The sequence below is a fragment of the Babylonia areolata genome, chromosome 22, assembly GCF_041734735.1.
Source record: "Babylonia areolata isolate BAREFJ2019XMU chromosome 22, ASM4173473v1, whole genome shotgun sequence".
NCBI lineage: Eukaryota > Metazoa > Mollusca > Gastropoda > Neogastropoda > Buccinidae > Babylonia > Babylonia areolata.
The window spans coordinates 42,358,699-42,378,522 of record NC_134897.1 but is presented as its reverse complement, the minus strand read 5'-3'; the positions used below and the strand labels follow the sequence as shown (position 1 = coordinate 42,378,522).

General features: G+C 41.0%; 1 protein-coding gene across 2 annotated transcripts in view; it reads left to right on the top strand.

Moving 5' to 3' along the window:
* The window catches only part of LOC143296932 (AP-3 complex subunit beta-2-like), a 43,225-nt gene extending 24,745 nt beyond the window's left edge, over positions 1-18,480 (top strand). Inside the window, exons 15-24 of one of the 2 annotated variants that reach the window (XM_076608960.1) lie at positions 1,808-1,975; positions 4,132-4,384; positions 4,961-5,176; positions 7,564-7,820; positions 9,108-9,189; positions 9,615-9,742; positions 12,029-12,217; positions 13,384-13,426; positions 14,440-14,622; positions 15,811-18,480. In XM_076608960.1, the coding sequence (XP_076465075.1) occupies positions 1,808-1,975; positions 4,132-4,384; positions 4,961-5,176; positions 7,564-7,820; positions 9,108-9,189; positions 9,615-9,742; positions 12,029-12,217; positions 13,384-13,426; positions 14,440-14,622; positions 15,811-16,100 (1,809 nt within the window). In that variant the 3' untranslated portion in view covers positions 16,101-18,480. Of the gene's footprint in view, positions 1-1,807; positions 1,976-4,131; positions 4,385-4,960; positions 5,177-7,563; positions 7,821-9,104; positions 9,190-9,614; positions 9,743-12,028; positions 12,218-13,383; positions 13,427-14,439; positions 14,623-15,810 lie in introns of both variants that reach the window. The other variant, XM_076608959.1, reaches the window with a different exon arrangement.
* The last annotated feature ends 1,344 nt before the right edge of the window (positions 18,481-19,824 follow it).

The window sequence follows — 19,824 nt, the reverse complement described above, 5'->3', positions numbered from 1 at the left end:
CACATCTGAGTTAATTTTTACAGGAGTATATTGTTTACAATGTTAGGTTCAGTATTGGGAGCATGTTAATTGCATTCTCTTGCGTATTAAACTTTAGTTTCAGTTATAGAAACATTCACTGATATTCAATCATCAAGCTGTTATTGTATTTGTGTGTGTGTGTATGTGTGACATTAGTTATTGTAATGTTAATGATAACAGTGAATGAGTGATTGAAGTGCATGATGTTGATGAAGATGGCCAGTTGGTGCCAAAACAAAACCAAAAAAAAGGTAAAAAAAAAAAAAAAAACACACACACCAAAAAACAGGCTAATAATGTGCAAGCAAAAAGTGTTGATTCCTTGCAAGGAAAAACCCCCAGTGGGAACGTTGGGGACTTTTTCTGTTATAATTGGTAGAAATTCTGAGCTAGAAATTTCCTCTTTTTTTTTTCTTGGTTTCTGGCTTTTCCCTTTTCTTTTTGCTTTTCACCTCATTGTTTACGAGACAGCTGAATATTTTGAGGGGCTCGTTTTTCAGGACCTGATACTTGGTATTCTTACTATGTTGTATTCTATTTAAGCTCATGATGTGCTAGTTGCCCGTTGGTAATTTATGGTCTTGTATACTTGTTATTATATATAATTTTGTATATTTAATGAATGATTATGATGCTTGTGGTCAGGCTAGGTTTGTTGATCCTGTAGTGAAAAATTGACAGAATGGTCAACACCAGAGGCATGTCCCTAAGTTTATGTGCATAAATATGGGTGTACTTGTGCCTAATTTTCTTTTCCAGGTGTTTTTTGTATGTGTTGTCTGGGATGAATGTTTGCAGCTTTTCAGCCCTGATATGACCTTGTGTGGTCAGCCGGGCAGTAACCATCAATGATAAACAGTGGTATTGTAAGGAAGCAAAGATTTGATAATTTATTGCCTAGTCTTTAGCATAAAGTTCAGCGATATCTCAGTAGAAAAAAAGAAAGAAAAGAAACTGTACCCATTAAGAGTACTCTGCTGCATTATATGATGTGATATTGATGGTTTTATCTGGAGATATTATACTTCAAACTGATTTTCAAAGGTGAAGTTTTTTTTTCCTTTTTTTTCTGCTGCTATGTGTGTGTTTCACTCTCACTTGCTTCACTTCTGTCTCTCTCCTCTCGCTCTCTCTCTCCCTCTCTTCTCTCCCTCTCTCTCTCCCTCTCTCTTTATCTCCCTCTCTCTCTCTTCTCCAATTTGCTTGCTTATTCTTTGTCCCTTGTTCCCACTCTCTCTCACATTCACAGTGGTGAGATCATGTCTGTTATGTTTCCAAGTACGAGCCATCCCATCAGAGACAGATGTGCACCATGGTGAAATCATGTCAGTTATGTTTCCAAGTACGAGCCTTCCCATCAGAGACAGATATGCGACATGGTGAGATCATGTCAGTTATGTTTCCAAGTACGAGCCTTCCCATCAGAGACAGATGTGCACCATGGTGAAATCATGTCAGTTATGTTTCCAAGTACGAGCCTTCCCATCAGAGACAGATGTGCAACATGGTGAGATCATGTCAGTTATAGAGACAGATGTGCAACATGGTGAAATCATGTCAGGTATGTTTCCAAGTACGAGCCTTCCTATCAGAGACACATGGGCACCATGGTGAAATCATGTCAGGTATGTTTCCAAGTACGAGCCTTCCTATCAGAGACACATGGGCACCATGGTGAAATCATGTCAGGTATGTTTCCAAGTACAAGCCTTCCCATCAGAGACAGATACACAACATTCCAACAGGGAGGAACAAGTCGTTCACTGGTTGATGGTTTTCTTTGCAGCCCAGCGAGCACAAGGGCATCATCTGTCACATGGCCCGGATGGTGGACAAGATCACGGTGCCCATGGCGCGGGCCAGCATTTTGTGGCTCATTGGTGAATACAGTGAGCGGGTCCCAAAGATTGCGCCGGACGTCCTGCGAAAACTGGCCAAAAGTTTTACTAGCGAGGTGAGGAAAAGGGAAGGTAGAAATTGGGAGAACTCGGAACTCAAAATGTTTTCATTTAAGGATTAACAATTTTTGGCGTGGCATATTTTTCCAATCTGTCCTGGCTAAAAAAAAAAAAAAGAAAAAAGATGATTGAAAAAAAAAAAAGAATGGAGAGAGAGATGATTCAGAGAAGGAAGGAGAGGGGTGGGGATTTTAAGACAGGTATTGAGGGACTGACTTTCAGTCATTGATCAGAAAAAAGCATGAGAGTGAAGAAGAGAGCATTTACAAGAGTATCCCTTTGCTGGACAACAGACGGGAGGGGGGTAGGGGGGAAGGAGTATGATGAAGAGTTTGGGAGACATAGCGCAGAACATTTGGGGAAAAAAAAAAGCTTGTACTGTTGTAGGAGAACGACAGTATTTGGGGAAAGCTTGGTAAGGCAGCACAAGATGGGCAGAGATCTGTGGTGCAGCCAGTAAGGGCCTCATGGCACTGAGAGGGTTAAGGGAAGGAGAAAGCAAATATGAACATGTGTTGATTTAAAAAAAAAAAACCTTTTCAAATGGGGAGCAGAGTTGTGAAAATGTGCATGTGTGCTGGTGTCCGTGATCGGATTAACATCCATTCAATAGAAGAGCAAGTTTCTGACATATGAACATGGGGAGGGAAGTTGATTTGTGTGTTTGTGTGCGTGTGTGTGTGTGTGTTAAAACAGGCTTTCTGAGAGCATGTGTAATGTATTTGTTTGAATCCATCATCAAGTAAGGCTCTAACTCTTGAATTTCCTGTGGTATAATCAGAACATGAATATCTTGTTCTTCGCTCGTGGGCTGCAACTCCCAAGTTCACTTGAATGAACACGAGCAGGGTTTCACGTGTGTGACCATTTTTACCACTGCCATGTAATTGTTGGCAGCCATACTCCATTTTCGAGAAGTAGAATATGAATCAGCAAAGTCGTGTGCCCTTTGTGAAGGGGTTTGTACAGACAGCTTCAGTCCTGTCATCTTGTTGTTTTCAACAATGTATTTTGTTGGTGCAGATTTCTCTTAAACACAGAAAGACACAAGTTAATGGCAAAGTCACAGAGAAAGACACATGTTAATGGCAAAGTCACACAGAAAGACACAAGTTTATGGCAAAGTCACACAGACAGACACAAGTTAATGGCAAAGTCACACAGAAAGACACATGTTAATGGCAAAGTCACAGAGAAAGACACAAGTTAATGGCAAAGTCACACAGAAAGACACAAGTTAATGGCAAAGTCACACAGAAAGACACAAGTTAATGGCAAAGTCACAGAGACAGACACAAGTTAATGGCAAAGTCACACAGAAAGACACAAGTTAATGGCAAAGTCACACAGAAAGACACAAGTTAATGGCAAAGTCACAGAGACAGACACAAGTTAATGGCAAAGTCACACAGAAAGCCACAAGTTAATGGCAAAGTCACACAGAAAGACACAAGTTAATGGCAAAGTCACACAGAAAGACACAAGTTAATGGCAAAGTCACAGAGACAGACACAAGTTAATGGCAAAGTCACAGAGACAGACACAAGTTAATGGCAAAGTCACACAGACAGACAGAGAGAAACTTATTGCTGGAGTGTGTGTGTGGCTCTTATTCAAGAGGACAAGAAGCTTCACTCACACACACACAAGCACGCACACATACACGCACTTGCACACACATGCATGCACCACACATTCACACGCGCACACACACACACACATACACAAACACCATGCACGCGCACACAAACACTATGCACATGCACACACATATGCACACGTACGCAAGCATGCACAAACACACACGCATACACAAAACAACACAACAAAATATAACACACATACACACATCCCTCCAGTCCCTCCCCCCCACCCTTCCACACACACACACAGAGAAAGAGAGACAGAAATAAACACCTGTGTATAGTGTGTTTGCGTGTGTGTATGGTACGTGTGTGAGTGTGTATGTGCATGTGTGTGTGTGCATGATATGTGTGTGCGCGCGCGCGTGTGTGTGTGCATGTGTATGCATTAATTATGTGTGTGTGTGTACATGGTGTGTGTGTATGTGTGCATGGTGTGTTTGTGTGTGTGTACATGGTGTGTGTGTGCATGTTGTGTGTGCATGGTGCACGCGTGTGTGTGTGTTCAGGAGGACATAGTGAAGCTACAGGTGCTGAACCTGGCCACCAAGCTGTGCATCACCAACCCCAAGCAGACCAAGCTGCTGTGCCAGTACGTGCTCAGCCTCGCCAAGTACGACCAGAACTACGACATCCGCGACCGCTCGCGCTTCCTGCGTCAGATGGTCCTGCCCGGGGAGAACGGCTGTGTCTTCTCCAAGTACGCCAAAAAGATCTTCCTGGCCCCAAAGCCTGCGCCTGTGCTGGCGTCCAAGTTCAAAGGTGAGTTGTTGTTTGTTGGGTTGTTTTATTAGAGGGGTGTTTTTGTTTGTTGGCCTAGCTATAGGGGTGGATGTGTATCTGCTGTCTCTTGGTCTTTGGTGGTGGTTCTTTTTACTGGACATGTCTTTTTGGCCTTGATCTTTTTTTTTTTTTTTTTTTTTTTTTTTTTTTTTTTAACTTGGCACAATCTGTTTGCAGGTTTGTGTTTCTTTTCTAAAGACATTTCTTAATTTCTTCTTTCTTTTTTTTCCCTTTTTTTTTTTTGGGGGGGGGGGGGGGGGTTGTTTTTTTTGTTCTTCCCTGTAATGTTTTGATTTGTATGTTTTAGTTATGTGAGCAGGACTTCTTTAGTATACTTTGTTGTATGTACACAAGGCTTATTTGGCTGGCTTTTTTTTCTTTCTTTTTTTTATGGGTTGTGTATTTTGTTTTATTTTATTTTTATTTTGGGGTGGTAGGTGTAGTGGTTGTTATTTCATTTCATTACCTTTCAAGCTTATTTAACACAATGTTTTTCTTCATATAACCTGGATAAGCTTGCACGGTCAGTAAGATTTCCCCCCTCGCACTTTCCAGACAGGGACCACTTCCAGCTGGGCACGCTGTCCCACGTCTTGAACATGAGGACAACAGGGTACCAGGAGCTTCCTGATTGGCCAGAAACGGCCCCTGACCCCACCGTGCGCAACGTGGAGCTGCCCCCGGTGTGGACGGAGAAGCCCAGCAAGACCAGCACCAAGAAGAAGCAGGACCTCAAGTCCTTCTATTCAGAGTCAGAGTCCAGCGAGGAAGGTGTGTGTGTGGGGCTTTTGTTGGTTTTGTTGGGTGTGACACAGGGCTTGTTTTGTCGTCCAACCAGCCAGTGCGACTCTTGACATGCTTTACTCTTCATTCAGCAGTTATGCATGGTTTCAGAGGATGCAACACTGACACTGTTGTCCATTCAGCAGTTAAATGTGGATTTAGACTGTGCGACACTGACACTAACATATTTTATTGTCCATTCAGCAGTTAAGCATAGTTTTGAATGGTGTGACTCTCGACATATTTTACTGTTCATAAAGCAGTTAAGCATGGTTTTGGACAGTGTGACGCAGGGCATATTTTGTTGTCCATTTAGTAGCTAAGCATGGTTTTGGATGGTGTGACTTGACATATTTTACTGTTCATTTAGCAGTTAAGCATGGTTTTGGAGGGTGTGACCCAGGGGCATATTTTGTTGTCCATTCAGCAGTTAAGTAAGGTTTTGGAGGGGTGTGTAGTCAATATTTGAGCATGGTTTTGGACAGTGTGATGCAGGACATACTTTGTTGTCCAATCAGCAGTTAAGATGGTTGTGGATGGTGCGACACTGACACTGATATATTTTGTTATCCATTTTAGCAGTTAAGCATAGTTTGGGAGGGGTGTGTAGTCAGTGGTTAAGCATGGTTTGTTTGGGTGTGACGCAGGACATATTTTGTTATCCATTCAGCAGTTAAGCATGGTTTTGGAGGGTGTGGCACGGGCATATTTTGTTGTCTAATTAGCAGTTAAGCGTGGTTTTGGACCGTGTGACTCTTGACATTGATATATTTTGTTATCCAACTAACAATTAAGCATGGTTTTGGAGGGTGTGATACAGAGCATATTTTGTTGTCTAACCAGCAGTTAAGCGTGGTTTTGGAGGGTGTGATACAGAGCATATTTTGTTGTCTAACCAGCAGTTAAGCGTGGTTTTGGAGGGTGTGATACAGAGCATATTTTGTTGTCTAACCAGCAGTTAAGCGTGGTTTTGGAGGGTGTGATACAGAGCATATTTTGTTGTCTAACCAGCAGTTAAGTGTGGTTTTGGAGGGTGTGATACAAAGCATATTTTGTTGTCTAACCAGCAGTTAAGCGTGGTTTTGGAGGGTGTGATACAAAGCATATTTTGTTGTCTAACCAGCAGTTAAGCGTGGTTTTGGAGGGTGTGATACAAAGCATATTTTGTTGTCTAACCAGCAGTTAAGCGTGGTTTTGGAGGGTGTGATACAAAGCATATTTTGTTGTCTAACCAGCAGTTAAGCGTGGTTTTGGAGGGTGTGATACAAAGCATATTTTGTTGTCTAACCAGCAGTTAAGCGTGGTTTTGGAGGGTGTGATACAGAGCATATTTTGTTGTCTAACCAGCAGTTAAGCGTGGTTTTGGAGGGTGTGATACAGAGCATATTTTGTTGTCTAACCAGCAGTTAAGCGTGGTTTTGGAGGGTGTGATACAGAGCATATTTTGTTGTCTAACCAGCAGTTAAGCGTGGTTTTGGAGGGTGTGATACAAAGCATATTTTGTTGTCTAACCAGCAGTTAAGCGTGGTTTTGGAGGGTGTGATACAGAGCATATTTTGTTGTCTAACCAGCAGTTAAGCGTGGTTTTGGACCATGTGACTCTTGACATATTTTACTGTTCATGCAGCAGTTGTGTGTGGTTTGGGAGGGTGTGACGCAGGACATATTTTGTCATCCAATCAGCAGTTTAGCATGGCTTTGGACGGTGTGACTATTGACATATTTTACTCTTCATTCAGCAGTTAAGCATTGTTTTGGATTGTGTGACGCAGGACATACTTTGTTGTTCAGTCAGAAGTTAAGCTTGGTTTTGGAGGGTGTGGCACTGACATATTTTATTGTCCATTCAGCAGTTAAACCCTGTAGACAAGGGGGGTAATGATTCAAGTCAGCAAAATTATAAACAGAGCTCAGTATTCTTAGACATCACATAAACCTACTCACGCAAGTACGCACACAGTTCTGTTCTGAATCAGTCGTAATATTCTTACGAAAGAAGGCTTTGTTTACATCACAGGGCTTGTTTTGTGTGTCATTCTTTGAGCCCGTGTCATTAGTGTGTTAAAAATTTGTAAATCTTCCGCCATATGTCTTGTTCAGAAATATTCCATTGGTGCTGTATTACAGGTTGATGTGGACCTGATACATGTAGTGCTGTGTCTTTGGGACATAATCTGTGATTGAGATTATTTTCAATTGATAGCAATTTAGAGTTGCGCTCGCAGGTGACACTTTATGTGTGTGATAACACGTTTTTTGCGCTGTAGTGTTAGGAGTACACATAAGATTTCTCTGGCTGAATTTTCCTTCATTTTGTCCTGTGTTCTTTTTCTGCTTCTCATGATCTAATCAGGCACATGTGTGACACGTTGCAGAGGAGTCTGAGGACAGTTCAGACGAAGACAGCGAGGACAGCTCGGAGGATGAGGAGGAAGAAGAAAAAGAGAGCGGCGAGTCTGAGGCAGAGTCTGACAGTTCCAAGGCCGCCAAAAGCAGTGAGGAAGATTCGGAGGAAGAAGAGGAGGACAGTGAGGAGGAAGAGGAATCCGATTCAGAGGAAGAGGACTCCAGTGAAGAGGACAGTGAAGAGGAGGTGCCCCCACCAAAGAAAAAAGAAGCGAAGAAAGAAAAGGTACATGTCTGTTAGTGATTGAAGAGAACAGAGGACAGGCATGGTTTGGCTGAACAGAACAGAATGTCTTTATTACCAAGTGTATTGGGGCCACATTTACCACGTCCATACTGGGGTCCAAATTTACCATGTCTATACTGGGGTCCAAATTTACCATGTCTATACTGGGGTCCAAACTTACCACGTCCGTACCAAGGTCCAAATTTACCACGTCCATACTGGGGGCCACATTTACCACGTCCATACTGGGGTCCAAATTTACCACGTCCATACCAAGGTCCAAATTTACCACGTCCATACTGGTGTCCAAATTTACCATGTCCGTACCTAGGTCCAAATTTACCATGTCCATCTTAAACTCACAATAAAAAAATTTTAAACGCTTGTGACTACAAAGTATGGATGTTGAAGAAGAATGAGTTTACGCAGAAAAATAAGGGAATGCTGGAAAGTAAATACGAAGAACAGGTGCAGGCATGTTACAAAACATTAGAAATTTGTGCAGAAGAGCAGAAGCATACAGTGTGTTGAAATCTGAATCAGTGAGTGAAAAAGAACACGTATGTGGGTGAGAAAGGTATGTGGGGGAGGAGACCAGGGAAATGGAGAAAATGATTCCGCAGATTACAGACTTATCATGAAAGAGCGTTGCTTATTACAACAACAAAAACAACACATTTAGAAAAATAAAATCCACAAACATGTACTTTGAAGATGCAAGGTAACAGAGTCATTCTAGAACATAATGAGATAAACAGTTTCCTAACGAGAAACATGAATATATTACATGCTGGAAGCTCATGAATAATGAAAAGCAGTGTTTTGTATTTGTATTTCTTTTTATCACAACAGATTTCTCTGTGTGAAATTCGGGCTGCTCTCCCCAGGGAGAGCACGTCGCTACACTACAGCGCCACCCATTTTTTTTTTGTATTTTTTCCTGCGTGCGGTTTTATTTGCTTTTCCTATCGAAGTGGATTTTTCTTCAGAATTTTGCCAGGAACAATCCTTTTGTTGCTGTGGGTTCTTTTATGTGCGCTAAGTGCATGCTGCACACGGGACCTCAGTTTATCATCTCATCCGAATGACTAGCGTCCAGACCACCACTCAAGGTCTAGTGGAGGGGGAGAAAATATCGGCGGCTGAGCCGTGATTCGAACCAGCGCGCTCAGATTCTCTCGTTTCCTAGGCGGACACATTACCTCTAGGCCATCACTCCACAACTTGTTGCAACTGGATGAATGAATGTGCAGTGAGTTCTTTTTTTTCTTCTTTTTTTCTCAGCAGCAGCCCAGTAAGCCAGTGAAGTCAAAAGCTGAAGCGAAGCCAGAGAAACAAAGTGCAGACCTTCTGTTGGATTTGGATGACTGTAAGTATACACACCCTTTTTTTTTTTTTTTTTTTTTTTGTCTGTCTGACTTTCGTTTGCTATTTGAGCAGTGTTGTCTGTTTTCTCTTTCTCTCATGTTTCTCAGTCTGTCTCGCCATCCTGTTTTATGTCTCACATATGTCAGGAATGTCCGAGGAGTTCTCACTGTTCAAAGAAAATAAATGTACAGTCACACATACATGCTTACACACACATACCCAGCGCAGTCTCTAATACATGCACACAGACACACATACACACACACACACACACACACACACACACACACACACACACCACACAACACACACTTTTGCACAAACACACATTCACACACACACACACAACACACAAACCTGCACACACACATTGCACGCCGCACACATCCCCATTACTAAAGAAATAAACCATAACTGTTTTTCCAGTCGGATCAGCCAGTGGCAGTGCCACAAGCAGCGCGCCCATGACCCCAGGTGACCTGCTGACCCCGACGGCTGCTCTGGGCCTGACCCCTTCGCAGGCTGCCGGGGACATGAAGCCAGCAGCCTCCAACGTAAGTCACTGCAGTGCATGGAGGGCTGGCCAAGTCTTTTTGTATTGTATTTTTTTCTTTTTTGTCACAACAGTTTTCTCTGTGTGAAATTTGGGCTGCTCTCCCCAGGGAGAGCGTGTCGCTACACTGAGAGCGCCACCCATTTTTTTGTATTTTTTCCTGCGTGCAGTTTTATTTGTTTTTCCTATTGAAGTGGATTTTTCTACAAAATTTTGCCAGGAACAACCTTTTTGTTGCCGTGGGTTCTTTTACGTGCGTTAAATGCATGCTGCACACGGGACCTCGGTTTATCGTCTCATCTGAATGACTAGCGTCCAGACCTCCACTCAAGGTCTAGTGGAGGGGGAGAAAATGTCGGCGGCTGAGCCGTGATTCAAACCACAGTGCTCAGATTCTCTCGCTTCCTAGGCGGACGCGTTACCTCTAGGCCATCACTCCACAAGTGTTAACTCGTTTACCTAGCAAGCGAGAGAATCTTAGTGTACAGGATTGAATCCCACACATGGCAGTGTTTTCTCTCCCCTCCACTAGACCTCAAGTGGTGGTCTGTCGCTAGTCATTCGATGAGACTGAAGACCGAGGCCCCATGTGTAGTGTGGACTTAACTCTCTCCATACGAACGGCGAAAGAGACGACAATTACAGCGTTTCATCGCAATTAGCATCATCAAAATATTACAAGCGGAAGGCTCCTACACTGAAGAGGTGAATGTTGACAAAGAATACCGCAATTCTGACGACGGAAGCAAAAGGTTGGGTCATTCAGACACCCGCTGGAATCTGGTGGGGGGGTTTCTGTAGAGGAGACGAGAGGACTGGCCGTCCTGAGTGAGTTAACATATATAAAAGAATAAAACAATCCACCGCTTTGCAGCAATGCACTCTCCATGGGGATCGCAGCCCAAGTTTCATACAGAGAAATCTGTTGACTGAACAGTACCAATGTTTATGTTGTGTTTACTTCCACAGATGTGTATGCTCAGTGTGTACACAGGTAGAGTGGACCATCTCCTGCAAGCTTCATACATGTCTTTCTTATCTGACACCTTCTTTTGCCTTGAGGAGGAAGGTGGCGTAATGGTTAAGAGGCTCTTCTGCCAATACAGAATTCATGAGGGCCTGGGTTTGAATCCCACTCTCGACGGGCGCAATAGCCGAGTGGTTAAAGCATTGGACTGTCAATCTGAGGGTCCCGGGTTCGAATCACGGTGATGGCGCCTGGTGGGTAAAGGGTGGAGATTTTTACGATCTCCCAGGTCAACATATTTTGCAGACCTGCTAGTGCCTGAACCCCCTTCGTGTGTATATGCAAGCAGAAGATCAAATACGCACGTTAAAGATCCTGTAATCCATGTCAGCGATCGGTGGGTTATGGAAACAAGAACATACCCAGCAAGCACACCCCCGAAAACTGAGTATGGCTGCCTACATGGCGGGGTAAAAACGGTCATATACGTAAAAGCCCACTCGTGTGCATACGAGTGAACGCAGAAGAAGAAGAATCCCACTCTGGCCCTTTCTCCCAAATCAAACTGAGCGTCTGGTCATTCGGATGAGACAATAAACCAAGGTCTTGTTTGCAGCAAGCACTCGGCGCACTGAGAAAGGACCTGCTATATATGATGTATGTGTTTCCTTACAGTTGCTTGATTATTGTGCTGTACCAATCTGCCTGAGATGCAGTTGTTTCCTTCCAAGTTCATTTTTATATGTGGATTTTTTTTTTATTGTCTTTTTTTTTTATGACTATTCAAAAGCCACACTTTTAGTGGTCAGTGCATACATACACTCCCACAGGCACAAACATACAGGTTCTCACTGTGCCTCTTACACATTCTCTCTCTCACTCACTCAGCAGTTTTTTTGGGTTTTTTGTTAAATGATCATCAGATTTTTTTTTTTCACTTTGATTATAATCAAGTGATCTTCACTCATATGAACAGACAATTTCATTGTTAATTATATCTTGGGCTGCTTTGGGAAATCTTTGGATTATGACTTTTCCCTGCTGTGATTGAGAACACCAATAATTAAAATTTTGATTTGAGAGAATTCAGGTGGCACCCAATTGCAGCCTTTGAAGGGTTTCCATTTTGCCTTTCCTTGTTTAATCTTTGCAGTTATTTCAAATAACGGAAGGGTTATTTGGTTGTCACCTGCACTTGTTTTCCTCCACTAGTATGTTGCATGAACTGTGTGTATAGATCTCTGTGTGTGTGTGTGTGTGTGTGTGTGTATACACACATAATTATCTCTATATAATTTTTTTCCTTTTTTTTATGTCCAGATTGTTCAAGGGATTAACGTGACCCTGAAATCCCATGAGCTGCTGCACAGAATCAGTGGCAACGGTCTCAGTATCAGCTACAAGTTCACCCGCACCATCTCTGTCTTCTCCCCCAAAATGGTCTCCATCGAGTGGACCCTGTTGAACAATGCTGACGGGCCTCTGAACAACATCAAGCTTGGAGAAACGGTGAGTGGCCGATGTCGTTGACCTTGACCCTCACGGCCTTTCCTGCGTGGAGAATAGCTTCACAGTTGGGTCTGCCTCCTGTCTTGACGAAGCCTTGTTGTGTTTGGGGATGTTTGCTTCTGTCTTTCTCCTTCTTTTTCTTTTCCTTCGTCATCAGTGCTTGTGAACGTATCGTTCTGACGGGTGCAGTGGTTGTGTGGTCAGAGGACTTGATTCTCACCTGGAGTTTCCTGGGCTTGATCCCCAGTCTCGGCGCACCTTGTGGGTTAAGGGTAGAGAGTTTTCCAGTCTCCTGGGTCAGTTTATGTGCATACCCACTAGTGCCTAAACCCCACTAGTGAGTATACTGTTGAAGACCCTGTAATACATATCAGCATTCCGTGGGTTATGGAAACAAGAACATACCCAGCATGGACATCCCCTAAAACTGAGTATGGCTGCCTACATGGAAGGGTTGATAAAATGGTCATATTCATAAAAACCCACTTGTACATACAAGTGAATGTGGGAAGATGCAGCACCTGAACGAAAAAAAGTATCTGTCTTGAGGGAATCGGATCACATTTCGTCATTTCAGGGTTTTCACAAGTTGCTTTATTACCATTTTTTAATATATGTATATTTTTTTTTATCTGTGATTCTTTTGACTGAGAATACAGATTGGAAGTCATGTCAGTCTGGAAAATTGATTATGTATGTTTTGAATATACTCAGTCATGCATTCTGGAACCAATTTTTATCACTCATGAACACACTTTGAAGAATGCATATAAATGTAAGTGGATACATGCACATACATATATGTAAATGCATCTGCCCTCCTGTACCATTTCACACACATGGGCTCGCATGTACACTTGCATGAGAAAAAATGTTCCGCCACTATAACAAAACATTATAGAGGTGACTGTCATCAAAATAACTGATTCAGAGCGGACCGGGCAAAACAGGTCTTCTTTTCACTGTTAGCCGCACGAAATTTGGCCAAGCAGAGCAAACCGATAGGCCTAGTTTGCATCAGTTTGACATGGCACAGTATATGACACCAAACATGGAGTATAATACAAACTCCTCCTGTTAATTTGATACTAATAAATAAAGATCTCATTGTATGAATTGTCACTCAACCTGATATTTATGCCTTTTTTGTTGTTTTTGTTTTCCAGAAAGTTCAGCCGGGAATGGAAGTTCAACCTTTCCCTGAAATAGGTATGCAGTTCTGTGTGTGTGTAGTGTCATTCCCTGTTCGTCTCAGTCTGTTGTGTTTGTGTGTGTGTATGTTTTTTCTGAGTCTGTTGTGTTTGTGTGTGTGTATGTTTTTTCTGAGTCTGTTGTGTTTGTGTGTGTGTATGTTTTTTCTGAGTCTGTTGTGTTTGTGTGTATGTATGTTTTTTCTGAGTCTGTTGTGTTTGTGTGTATGTATGTTTTTTCTGAGTCTGTTGTGTTTGTGTATGTATGTTTTTTTCTGAGTCTGTTGTGTTCGTGTGTGTATGTTTTTTCTCAGTCTGTTGTGTTTGTGTGTGTGTATGTTTTTTCTGAGTCTGTTGTGTTTGTGTGTGTGTATGTTTTTTCTGAGTCTGTTGTGTTTGTGTTTGTGTGTGTTTTTTTCTGAGTCTGTTGTGCTTGTGTGTATGTATGTTTTTTCTGAGTCTGTTGTGTTTGTGTATGTATGTTTTTTCTGAGTCTGTTGTGCTTGTGTGTATGTATGTTTTTTCTGAGTCTGTTGTGTTTGTGTGTGTGTATGTTTTTTCTCAGTCTGTTGTGTTTGTGTATGTATGTTTTTTCTGAGTCTGTTGTGTTTGTGTATGTATGTTTTTTCTGAGTCTGTTGTGTTTGTGTATGTATGTTTTTTCTCAGTCTGTTGTGTTTGTGTTTGTATGTTTTTTTTCTGAGTCTCTTGTGTTTGTGTATGTATGTTTGCATGTATGTGTGTGTGTGTGTGTGTGTGTGTGTTTTAGCTTTTTGTCACTGAAGATGATTAGCTCTGATTTCATTTTTCTAAAACGCAAGTAAATTTTTCATCTGACTTAAATGAAAAATCATCATTACTTGTTCCAGCTGATTTTAGTTTGTCTATTATCAAAACAATTGTTCAGCTTGAAATTGATCAGGGAAACTACAATAATGAATTGAAATACTATGAGATTGAAACATCTGATCATTATCTTTGCGGTTGCTGTTCCTGCATTTGGCTGTTTCTGTGTGATTCCAAACGTGAACAGCATCTCTGGGAGTGAACGCCTCCACCAGCGTTCTGATGGGGATAAACTTTAACGACACTACTCAGCCGGCTGCCATGGAGGTGTGTGCTGGGGAGCAAAAGTTCAAGGTCAGCATCACGGCTCCCGTGGGGGAGCTGCTGCAGCCCCACACCATGAGTGAGGGCGACTTCTCCACCCAGCAGAGTGAGTGTCGGTTCTCTCTGGTCGTAATCACGTCTTGCTGCTTTTGTCTGTCTGGGCTTGGTTGGTATTCTGTGTGAGTGTGTGTGCGTGTGTGTGTGTGTGTGTGTGTGCGCGCGCACATGTGTGTGGCTCTCTGTATGTGTGTGTGTGTGCTTGTGTGTATGTGTGTGCATGTGTGTGTGTGTGTATGTGTTTGTTTGTTAGTAGTAGAAGTAGTCCAGTTTTAAGTCTTTCGAACATAACTGATATTGGGGGGGGTGTGTGTGTGTGTGTGTGTGTTTCTGTCTGCCAGTGTCTTTTGATTTATGTTGCTTCATATTGTAATCATGTTTATTTCCATTGCAACTTGGAGGTGCAAATGAAAACAGTGTTTTTGATTACCATACTAAATTGCCCTTTATTTTTCAAATGTTGACAGGTAAACCTGGAGGTGCAAATGAAAACAGTGTTTTTGATTACCATACTAAATTGCCCTTTATTTTTCAAATGTTGACAGGTAAACTTGGAGGTGCAAATGAAAACAGTGTTTTTGATTACCATACTAAATTGCCCTTTATTTTTCAAATGTTGACAGGTAAACTTGGAGGTGCAAATGAAAACAGTGTTTTTGATTACCATACTAAATTGCCCTTTATTTTTCAAATGTTGACAGGTAAACTTGGAGGTGCAAATGAAAACAGTGTTTTTGATTACCATACTAAATTGCCCTTTATTTTTCAAATGTTGACAGGTTAATTTGGAGGTATGATTGAGAACAGTGTTGATTACCATACTAAATTGCCCATTATTTTTCAAATGTTGACAGGTGATTTTGGAAGTCCAAATGAGAACAGTGTTGTTGATTGCTAAAGTGCCCTTTATTTTTCAGACGTTGACAGGTAAACTTGGAGGTATGAATGAGAACAGTGTTGTTGGTTACCATACTAGATTGCCCTTTATTATTCAGACGTTGACAGGTAAACATGGAGGTATGTATGAGAACAGTGTTGTTGATTGCCATACTAGATTGCCCTTTATTATTCAGACGTTGACAGGTAAACTTGGAGGTATGTATGAGAACAGTGTTGTTGATTGCCATACTAAATTGCCATTTATTTTTCAATTGTTGACAGGTGAACTTGGAGGTATGAACGAGAACAGTTGTTTATTGCCATACTAAATTACCCTTTATTTTTCAATTGTTGACAGGTAAACTTGGAGGTATGAACGAGAACAGTGCCAATGTGGCCATTAACGAGGAGACGGGCAGTGCCAAGTCCATCTGCACCAGTGTCCTTACTGCCGGGAATCTTCTTCAGGTCCCGTCCGCTGACGACAAAGTCTTCAAATTTGCCGCCAAGACGCTAGCATCAGGGACCTTAGTTCTTGTGGCCGTGAAGGTGTCTGAGAAGAAAGCAAAAGTGACTGTGAATTCTGAGAAAATGGTGATAGGAGCTATGCTGCTCAAGGACATTCAGAAAGTGATGGAGAAGAAGTAGTGGATAGGAAAACTGTTGTTGTGAATGTGACTGTGACATTGGTGATGCATGCATTGTGCTGGTCAGTCATTTCTCTGTTGAAAAGGTCATTTGTGAACGTTACCAAGAATCATTCTTGTGTGCAGTCGCCTTCCATGTCTCCACTTTGTCAGCAGAAATGAAAGAACATGCAGAGGTCTCCATGAAATCGAATTTGAAAGTGTAAAACCCTGTATATGTGTGCATGTGTGAGTGTGTGTTACATGTCAGACAGAAAGGGGGCACAACCATATCTACAGCATGAGTGTTACAGTTTAATTAGAGACATATGGAATTGAGAATAACAGTAAAATCCTGTTGTAATGTCTTTTCTTGAAAACTGTGTACATGTATCTTGGATGCATTCATGAATGATTGACTTCTTCTGCTCTTTTGTTGACCTTAACTTAAGTTTGAAATGTGTCGCTCTGTAGGTTATGCGTGCTCATGCTTCTTTTCAAGTGAATGTGAGAATTGGAAAGTCATTTTCAGTGTAGCCCCTGATCATTGATGTAACAGCCAGTTGGCTTTCAGCATGCTGAATCATCAACCAGTTGTAACAGTGTCCGAAATCTTGTTTTCAAGAAATACGTGTTCTCTCCAATATCAGTTATCACCACTGTATTTAAGTATTAAACATGATTGGGTGCTTGTTTTTATTTTTCAGACTGCAATATTGTTTATTGAAAATTGTGTGTATAAAATTTGTGTTAAAAATTGCACAGATACTATTATCCTTAATGTTTGTTCAGACTTTTCTCTTGAGCGTAGATGAGGATTGGTTGATCGTTTCAGTTTAGCAGGGATTAGAAGGTGTTTGGCATGTTTAGGCTCATCGGTGAAATCGTTCTTGTGATAACATGTATCGGTCATGTGGTTCCGTGCCAAAAAACATCTCATGTATTGGTTCTGTTTCACCGGATTTTGGGTGGGTGGTTGAAATATCATGATTATGCATGGCCAATATATTTTTTCCTTAAAATACTCAAGCACTTCTGTTCTTTTTAAGTTTGTCATCTGATTCTGCATGTAATTTTTGCAAGTAAATGATTTACTCTGGTGTAACATTTAGGCAGATTAAATAAAATATGTTGCCAAATTTGTTTTGAGTGAACATTTTTTTTTTTTTTTTCCCCATGTTTTACAAGAAACTTGTCTATTCTAGTATGGTCTAGACATTGTCAAAATTCTGACTTTGACTAACACTTTTGGGACTGTCATCTTTGTTATTGTCTTTCTTTGTAGGTTATAGTTCCAGAATTCTGATGTTCTTTTTCTTTTTTTTCTTCTCTGTCTCTCTCTTTTTTTTTTTTTTTTTGTGCACTGGACATTGCCTATATTGGTTACTTATGTTTTAGAGAAAAAGAAAATATTGATTTAAAGTTTTTAGAAGAAAACGATGGCTATGATGATAATGATGATCAAAATGGTAATTTATATTGATTGCTAATAGTGATGTTATGTGGAGATATGTTTTTTTGTTGGTTTTTTTTTTGTGTTTCCATATGTTTTTGTAAACATACCTGCTCTTGATAGTTAAATCCTTTGTGTGTGGGTGTACATTTGGCTATCGACATTATCTGGAAAAGGTTATGATACTTTATGCACAGACATAAGAGCCCCATACACACATTTATACACAGATATAGAGCATAAGAGCTGTGTTAACTTGTTTATGCGCAGACATAAGAGTTTTTTATGCACATTTTTGTCCTGCTGACTCAAACACAAGGGTGGTTGTTGAGATGAACAAAGACTATATTTACTGTTATCATTTCAAGTAGACAGCAGTCTTACCAGTTACTTTAAAAATAATAAAACCTGCTGGGATTCTTATCTGAGAAAGTGCATTACCTGCTGTGTAATAGACAAAGTTGCTTCTTTTTTTTTCTTTTTTTAATGTGATAGATACCTGAAAGTGGTGATGTAAAAGATAAAAAAAATAAAATTTAAAAAAAAAAGAAGAAGAAAAAGGGTATACTTGTGCTGGAGAACTGTCCAAACTCTCTGTGATACAGCAGTAGAACTTTGTATTTCACCTTCGCTAAGAGCGTGAGGAAGGTTGAGACCATTTTTTGTGAAAGAGTTCATGCTTGATCTGTGTAAGTGGATGTTTTTTTAATGGTTGGAAAAAGAAGAATAAATTTATGATGGTACACTTTCATTCCTGTTCATCAAATGGACATGTGTAAAATAAAAGATATGTTTACATTATTTCTTGGTTGAGTCACAATCACCTTGTATATGTGCACATGGTATATATACTGTTTCCTTTTAAGCTGAAATGATAATATAAAAATTGTCAATAACTGTTTACTTTGATTCTTGCTTTTGGCAATAAATCAGTGCATTCTGGGATGAATTGCTGGTTATTTGTGCTTTTATGATTTTGGTTGCATGTTGTTGATACGAGTCCAGGCATTAATTGTGAAGTATTTTAGTTAATCAAAATCATACCTTCACAAGTGTTTGCCAGTCATAAGGAATGGTATAAACTGAGAAAGAGACAGAAAAAGATGAAGACAGACCCAGAGATTCAGAGGATCGACAAAGTATTGTATTGAATTATTCTTTGTCAAAACATATTTCTCAGTGTGAAATTCAGACTGCTCTCCCTAGCATGGCACATCACCACAGTCCACCCAAACTTTTTTTTTTCAGTCTTCTGCCTGCACAGTCTGGAAGGAACCAATTTGTTTTTTCTACAAAAGTGGCCTTTTCATTGAATTTTGCTAGGGGCAACCCTTTTGTTGCCGTGGTTTTTTTTTACTTACAGGCGCTAAGACTACATCGTACCTCAGTTTATCGCTTCATCTGCATTACTAGCATCCAGACCACCACTCAAAGTCTAATAGTGAAGGGGGTAGGGGGGTGGGGGTGGAAGTCAGTATACTGGGTGTGTGGGATACAATCCCAAGCATTCAGATTCTCTTGAAAACCAGGCGGACGCGGTACCATTAACCACCACTCCAAAGTGGAAGAGAGGCAGGATAAAGGTACGAAGACCGTCAGACTTGAGAAAGCAGGAAAAAGCATTGCACAGAGAGACAAAGGTCAAACACACACTACATGTTCCTGAGTAATATCATGTAACATCTTCTTCTCTCAGTGTCTGGAATCACGAAATACAAACGGATGAGGTTTCTCTCTTCTTCTTGTTTAGTTGTCGTTTTGGGGAGCGTGTCGATACTCCCCCGTGTGTGTGTGTTGTTGGTGCTGGTGCTGGTGCTGTTGTTGCTACTGCTGCTGCTGCTGCTGCTTTCTTCTTCTTCTTCTTCTTCTTCAGTTTAGCGTCTTTTAACCATAAGTGTTATTTGATAAAGATAGGGGGAAAAGACGGCTACTGGTGAGGGAAAAGTAACTGTTCACGCAGTGAGTTACTGTGTGTTGTTGTTGTCTTCAGTTTAACGTCTTTCCACTTGAAGTGATATTAGACGAGAAAAAAAAAAAAAAAAACCTTGGGGGTAGGGGCTGTGAGAGGGGGAGGGGTAAAAGTGTGTGTATGTGTGGAGGGTGAATAGGGAAAGACAATGCTAGGAAAAATGGAAACGTTATAAACGCCAACATCAAACAAATATAACATCTATAACAAATGTCCTATAGGACTATGCAGCAAACCTTCTGCAATAACAAATAACATATTGGAATTGTTAATAACACATTCAAAAGAACTTTTGGTGAAGTCTGGCAAAAAAACATTTTAGAT